This window comes from Strigops habroptila, chromosome 16 (assembly GCF_004027225.2).
Source record: "Strigops habroptila isolate Jane chromosome 16, bStrHab1.2.pri, whole genome shotgun sequence".
NCBI lineage: Eukaryota > Metazoa > Chordata > Aves > Psittaciformes > Psittacidae > Strigops > Strigops habroptila.
In genome coordinates, this window is record NC_044292.2 from 7,812,400 (window position 1) to 7,819,638 (window position 7,239).

The 7,239-nt window shown below is 47.0% G+C and overlaps 1 protein-coding gene across 1 annotated transcript; it reads right to left on the minus strand.

The window, feature by feature from the left end:
* Positions 1-2,540: 2,540 nt before the first annotated feature.
* LOC115617536 (transcription factor HES-5-like) lies at positions 2,541-5,051 on the minus strand. Its single transcript, XM_030508176.1, has 3 exons — positions 4,132-5,051; positions 3,777-3,957; positions 2,541-3,650 (listed from the first exon to the last, which is right to left on the minus strand). The coding sequence occupies exons 1-3, from the start codon at positions 4,375-4,377 to the stop codon at positions 3,409-3,411; spliced, it is 669 nt and encodes a 222-aa protein (XP_030364036.1). The 5' UTR covers positions 4,378-5,051; the 3' UTR covers positions 2,541-3,408.
* Positions 5,052-7,239: the final 2,188 nt, after the last annotated feature.

Here is a 7,239-nt window from a genome sequence, read left to right on the forward strand (position 1 = left end):
GCCAATGCAGCAGTTTACTATAGGGTGAGGGTTTGGGTGGCTCTCCTCAGTAAGCATGCTAATATAATGATAGTACCTTAAACTGCCAACACTTTATGGTCAATTTTAAATACTCTTCTAGCAAAAGCTTTTCTTTCCAGCACAGAAATCACTGGAAAGCAGGAATGTAACTTAGCTCAGGAAGTGCTTTGGAACATAGCATGACAGCACATAGGTTCTGAAGCACCAACTCACACCATTCATGCGCCTCATGGAGTTCAGCACACCACTAGCAGAAAGTTTGATTATTGAAACAACAGGGAAGGGAATGGAAATCACTCAGCAGAAGCAGCTTTGCCATAGGAGATGACCCAGACTTATTCTGGCCACTTGACAGTCAGAGCTAAATCACTGACTGAACCCGGATCTTTGTGTGATTTCTACCTGCTGAAGTGCTATCACTATATTTCATACTCCTGGTTTTGGTTATCAGATGCAGAGCTCTTCACTGCACTGTAAGGAACACAGAAGTAATTCGGGTTGGGGAGCAGGCGTTCTGCCCAGCACGTTCCCAACTTGCTGGAAAGGTCCCTTGCTCACAGGACAGACCACAGAGTTCCACACAGGAACAGAAGCATGAAATTACAGAAGAGTCAAAGTTGTAAACACCAATTCAGCCCTGTTAACTGTTTTAATTGGACTACAACAACTACAAGTATACTACAAATAGTACAGTCATATTAACTTAGCATGCACTCTGCACATAACATAAGTGGTCCTAGGGCTGGTCAGATTTGCGTATAATCCTTCTCTAAAAGCACCAGTTCCTGTTCTTTGTATTCTGTGCCATATTCCTAGGACAGTTTTGGCCTCGAGAACTGCATTTGTAGGTATTTGCTCAGTGAATCTCAGCAGAGGGACTGTGGGACTGTCTGACTGCTGGGCAGCCGCTGCCTGCTGCGAGGGACCTCGGGGAGGCGGCAGCAGCCTGTGCTGCCAAGGAAGGGGAATGGCACAACCCTGCGAGGTCAGGTGGAGGAGGTTCACAGGGCTGACAGTTTAATAACTGCAAAACCATGAAGCTCTGGAGCTGTGCCATTGGGAGTGCTGGCACATGCAACCGCAAAAGGGATAATTAAAATGTGCCTGGGAGGTTTGATTCCAAGTTATTATTCTAGCACATGGAAGTTACTTTACTTTTTCATGTAAATTTATTACGCCTCCCACCTGCAGAAGCCTCTTTCCATCTGTCACTTTGTGTCTGTACCAGCACAACCCAAGTGCACAGGCTACAACCTCCCTTTGCCGCCCCTCACACGTCCCTGTATCTTATCCCTACGGCATTTGCACCATCCCTGTGCGGTTACAGCCCCCTGCATCGCACTGGTACCAATGACCTTGAGGAAACAAGAACAGAGATAAGAGAGGCTCAAAACAACTAGGAAATGGCACTCCCTACTGAGCACCACATTACTCTTCCACAGTCACTGGCACATTGTCCAGAGAAGCCGTGGTAGTGACAGGGCACAGCTTTACAAGTACCATATATCCGTATGCCTCAGTCAGAGGCTCTGGTGAACAGTCCTGCTACAACAGAACACCTTCATCAGTAACTCAGCAGATAAACACATGGAACCAGACACAACTTAAAAGATGCTGCAGAAAATACTTCAGCCTAGTGGAAGATTCTCTACCCAGAGCTGTTTTGCTGCAGATCTGCTTCCATTTTAGACCTGTAGGCAATTGAGTGTCAGGGAAGCTCTATTACATACTTGGGAAAATAAGAAAGATTCAGGAGTTTCCCAGGATGAGAGGAAAGTGAAGTCTTTCCTTCTCCCATGCTGCCACCTGGTGACAAATCGAGCTACAACTCCTAAATCAGACCAAAAGACATCTGAACATTACTGCTGGCTCAGGCAACCTCCCAGAAACTCTGATGTGCTCGAGGAGTCCTAATTCAGGTAAGTGCAACAGCGGCAAAAGGCCTTACCCAGGTTCGTGTGTCCCCATCAGGGTAGCACTCACCCCTCCACCTCTGCAAGGAGATCTACCACCGCTGCTTCGTGCTGCTGCAGGGAGAGCTGCAGCTTTGTGGGACACTTTATTCACCTCCCTGAGGTCTCAAGAGAAGAAATTGTGGGAAGGCATTAAAGCATACAGAGCACCGCAGTGATTGAGTCTGCTTCCTCTCAGTATGAGCGGCAAAAAAGGTGTGAAAGGAGGACTCAGATTCCAAGTGCTACCTGCAGGGAAACCAGATGGCTGGTTCGAGGCCTTACTACTCAGGTGAGAAGGTTTTGTGTGCGTAGGAGAGGCAGTGACTAAGGACACGCTCAATATGATTCAGCTGAGAGAATCTGTGTGATAGTAGCACTTGCTTAACTCTTGGGGTTAAGGGTGTAAGGTACTCACGTGATAGGAGGCATGAGAATATATAGATGAGAATACAGGCTCCTTTTGCTGTACAAAAAGCCCCAGCTCTTTAGAAGACTGACATGTTAGACTGTTTCAGGGGTGCAGGTGGCTGCATATCCCTCAGAGAGAGAGAACCCAGACAGCAGTTGCACACAAATGCATTTTATTGCTCTCTACAAACACAGAGACGCATACACAGTATGCAGGTAGCCATAGGGCTGTCCCAGTTGTGGGAGAAACACTATCCACCATGAATTAAACCACTCAATACAGACAAAAATCATTATTATAATGAAAATGCTAGAAAAAGCATAGCTTACACACAAAATGTATAACATTGACAAATCAAGCCTTTTACCCACTACCTTTTCTTTAACATAAAGCAGTACCATCCTCTTTTTCTAAATTGAAAAAAGCAGCAAAGTAGTAGAAATATTCCACATAGTTTCCTAGTTTCTGTCCTTTATATACTAGGACTATGAAGGGCCATGGGGGGAAAATCCAAAACCAAACCAAACCCATCTCTGATCCTGTACAAGTTATAAGCAAACAGAGAGAAACTGATTTTAATCAAGCGTGCATGAACCAAAGGGTAGTAAATTTATCCTCTGGGGTGACTGAGCAAACAAGTGTTGCTGGTCAAGCCAGAGCAAAGCTGATGCCTCTTACAAGCAATATTAGAGAAAACTCTCCTACAGCAATTCGTGTCCATCACAACTGTAACACTTACAAAACACCCCCCTTCATTTTGAAGGCATTCACCCCTGGCTGGCAGCACGCTGTGTACTGTTACCAGCAGTGTCTACACAGCTCCAGGAACACACAACAGAATGCCTGAACTTTTGCCAAAGGATCCCAAAGCCAAAAGTATGCCATTCTTTGCACAGATAAATAAAATACACGGGGAAATAACATTCCCTACAGAAGAGAGGATCGGAGCTGGACTATCAGATGCAGTCAGATCCTTCCTCTGGACTGTAAAAGGCAAAGGTCCATGAAATAAGGACTCCTGGACTACCAGGGCCTCCAGAGGGTGCTGGCGTCTTTCGGAGATGCTGGCTTCAGGGTGCTGGGGTTCCCGGGGGAAAAGGGGACCTCCGTGGCAGCCGACTGGCTCTTCTGGAAGTGGCTTAAAAGTTTGGTCTGTGTTTCAGTTCGGACTTTGTGAAGAGAGAGGAAATGGAAAGCTTCTTGCAAACACCTGGAATAGCCCTCTCTGAAGTCAAACTGAGAGCTCTTATGGAAGGGCCCTGCAACTAGAGAAGGGAAGAAAAGAGGAGGGGAAGAAAGAATAGATTAGAGCAGTTGTTCATGGCTAGAGGTTCATACAACTGTCACAGATTTGCAGTAAGCCATAGACCGAAACAAAATTCAATACTCACCCTTCATCTGCAGCTGGCTCTGCTGCTTCAGGTAGCTGACAGTCATCTCCAGGATGTCGGCTTTCTCCAGCTTGGAGTTGGGCTGGTGTCTCTGGAACTCCTTCTCCAGGAGCAGTTTCAGCTGCTCGATGCTGCTGTTAATCCGGTCACGACGCATTTTCTCCACCACCGGCTTCCTCAGCTGTAAAAAGCAAAGGAAAAGAGACCTGTTATGAGAAGGATCCTCTCCCTGCCATTTGACAGCATGTTTGTTGCCCACTGCTGTTCCTAAACAATGTGGACCAGTTTCTCAGGTGGTTTAAACTGCTCTGAGAACAGCTGAGTGTGGCTCAAGCCTTGCTGTGCCTGGACTTACTTTGTTTTTCTCCTTTGGTGTCAGCAGGTTGTCGGGCTCCATGAAAACAGTGCTGGGAGCCATCTGTCCTGGGAAAGGAGGGAAGGTCTCAGAGTGGAAGTCCAAGAGAAGCGTGTCACTGGAGGCTGGCTCTGCCTGGTATTTATACTGTACAACCTCTCTGAGAGTCTGTGGGTCTCCGGCTTGGTGGCGTTTCCCACACTCCACAGCCAATCCGGGAGACGGGCAGCACAATAGGAGAAGCATCTATTCTTGCATGCTCCATTGCCAGTGAATAGCCTGGGGATAATGACCTTCTCCCAGATGAGCAGGTGGGGAGTGTGTGGTACGTGAAAGGCCGGGATCAGAATTACGTGTCAGAAGCTGGGAAAGAGCTGGCCTTCAACGGGAAAAGGCTGCTGACTAATGCCGCCGATCAATAGCATTCCCAGCGCAGCCTGGCGCTCCCACGGGGCAGGAAGGAGCAGGTCAGCTGCCGGTGGCGGGAAAGGACCCGCTGCGGGCGGCGGCGCGGGGACACGGGAGGCACACGCTGGAGCACGCACCGAGGCACACGCACAGCCCAGCACGTTCTGCCTGCCCGGGCACAGAGCAGGGGCTCTGCAACTCCGCTCACCCTGTTTTCTCTCTAGGCCGGAGCCAGTTGTTCTCCCCCAGGGACTGTGACACCAGCCCTGCCCGTGTGAAACAGAACACAGCGCTTGCCATTTGGCTTACCGCAAATCAATACATTCAATTGCAAGTGCACAGTTATTGAAAAAGTTTCCTGTTTTGTTCTCTTCCCTTGGTATCTTATGCACCTCTGCAGAATGCTCTCAAGCCCTGTCACAAGCACTTTATGTGTCTGTTTTCAAATACCTGCAAGATAAATCCAGGAGGAGAAGGATTTGGGAGTTCAGTCTCACCTGCCGCTTGCTCACTTCCTCCCAAGAACGCAATTTACTCTCCTTGTTTTCATTTAGGCTACGCACAAAGGAAAACTGAGTGCAAAAGGAATCTGTATGGCCATAAACTTATTAGAAATCAAATTCCTGATTGCTCATTAATCTCCACTGGGCCAATAGCTCTTGCTATTTGTATCCTATAAACACATGGTGGAGATGCATGATGGAAAACTTGAACCAGATCTGCCTGCATTTATCCTGCCTTCTGCCCATGCAAGTACTGCCTTCTTTTATGGGCTCTAAAAGAAGGACACGGCAGCAGAGAGTTTTCTGCATCCCCTGGACACACACCCTGGACCATGTGGAGCAAGGCTGGCAGCGATGTTGTTGCCCTGTTATACTACAGGCAGGGCACAGTGGGCAGGCAGCAGCACTAACCCCATGTCTAGAACCACATGTTCTGGTCCCAGGTTTACCCCAAATGGGCTGTGACCTAATCAATTCAACGCTCTTGTCCGTGAGCATCGGTATCTCCCTCTGCAAGATTCAATACAGAAGTAATAATAATAGTAGTAATAAATTAGTGTCAAGTAATGTTAGGCCTTATGTTTGGGCATCTCTTCCTGTAGTAATTAACTACTGTTTGTGTTTACATTAATGAATGTGCATTTATGTGTATATTAACACTTGTGCGTGGTCACACATGTCTTTCAATGTGAATACATATACCCATGGACACACTTCTCTCTCCCTCTGCAACGCCTTCTTCGTAAGAGCAGGTAAGGTTTAAATGACCTCTTCCAGGATCTGCTTTTCCATCCCTATTGTACTGCTCTTGAATAGGCTCCTTCTTTTTGTACAGAGCAGCAGCTGTTGAGCTCGGAGTCTTTTATGTCAAGTTGTGGGAAAGCTTTTGTGACACCATTTCACATGTTCTCCTCAAAGCTTGTGGATTATCTTTGACCCCATGTAATGCCACCTCTGAAACCAATCTTTTGCTCTGTGCATCCCTCTTGGGGAGATTCTCTGAAACAGAAACTCCTGAGTAGTAACTCATTTCTTGAGCTCGTTAATCAAGTGCATGAAGAAGAAATGTGCCAGTCCCGTGATCAGCAGGGCCCGCTGGCACTTTTACTAGAGAGTTTCTGGTTCCCAGACTAACTCACTAATAAGCAGCCATAAGAACAGCAATGATTTCCCCTTCCAGAACAATTCTCATCAACAGGTACGCCAGGTTTAGTCCAACAGAGCTGTTTAAAGTCTCAGATGCCTCCCCTGGAATTACCCACAGTACACAACAAGAAGCTAAGTCTAATTCTCAGGAATCTGTGCATTATTGCATTCCTGCATCATAGGACTTTTATCTGGGAGGAGGACTAACTTTCCATGATAAAGCTGTAGCAGAGCCGACGCATGACTTGAGCGACTTGGTCTGCCTTTGGCTTTCTTCTGTCACATCTGTGGGCTCTGGCTGGGTCTGGGCTTTGCCCAGTGGTCCTGCAGATGTGCAGGAGGGAGGAAAGAGCTCGGCGTGGTGGTTGCTGCAGCCCCTCAGCTGCTCCAGAGCAGGCTCAGCCCATCACCTCCTACACATCTGCCACCGCTCATTCCGCCTGGGAGCTCTGCAGCAGGATTTTACACACGAACCTCTTATTTCTCTACTCAGTACCCAGGGGATTACTGAGTTAACTCCACAGGAATAGTCATGCTAGCTGAAATAAAAACATAGTTAAAATAGCTTTTTCTTTTCTCTTTGGTTTCATAGTCTGTAAGGGGAAAAATGAGCCAATTACTGACTATCTTGGAAGAGTTACTCAGATTAGATGCTCAATTATCCAAAATAGATGCTTTGCTTCTGCTTTGGTTGGAAATCCTAAAGGAAACTGGTAACAAAAATTCTTCCCCATTATAAAGTTAGCAGAGTCACTGGACTTTACACTAAGGATAATGAATTCTGAATTACACACCTTCTACTATAGTTCCAAATATACACAATATTGCACAGAAAACTTAATAGGATCCCAAGATACTGGATGTGGATAACATGTTTGAGCTATGGCATTAGCAATAGCCTCCCGCCAGAATCTCTGCCAGATGTTAGCTCTTTAGGAAGACATAAAGATGCTGCTGCTTTCCCAAGTCTTGAGAGATGCTCATTGCTCCCGTTGCTTCTCTCCCGATATGTGCTGCCCAGATGGCCTTTTGGGAGCAGGGTTTCCCACTG

Coding starts and splice junctions, on each gene's coding strand:
- LOC115617536 (XM_030508176.1), bottom strand. CDS start 4,377: ATGCTTCTCCTATTGTGCTGCCCGTCTCCCGGATTGGCTGTGGAGTGT. Junction 3,958..4,131: donor CACCAAAGGAGAAAAACAAA/GTAAGTCCAGGC, acceptor TGCTTTTTACAG/CTGAGGAAGCCGGTGGTGGA. Junction 3,651..3,776: donor GAGCCAGCTGCAGATGAAGG/GTGAGTATTGAA, acceptor TCCCTTCTCTAG/TTGCAGGGCCCTTCCATAAG.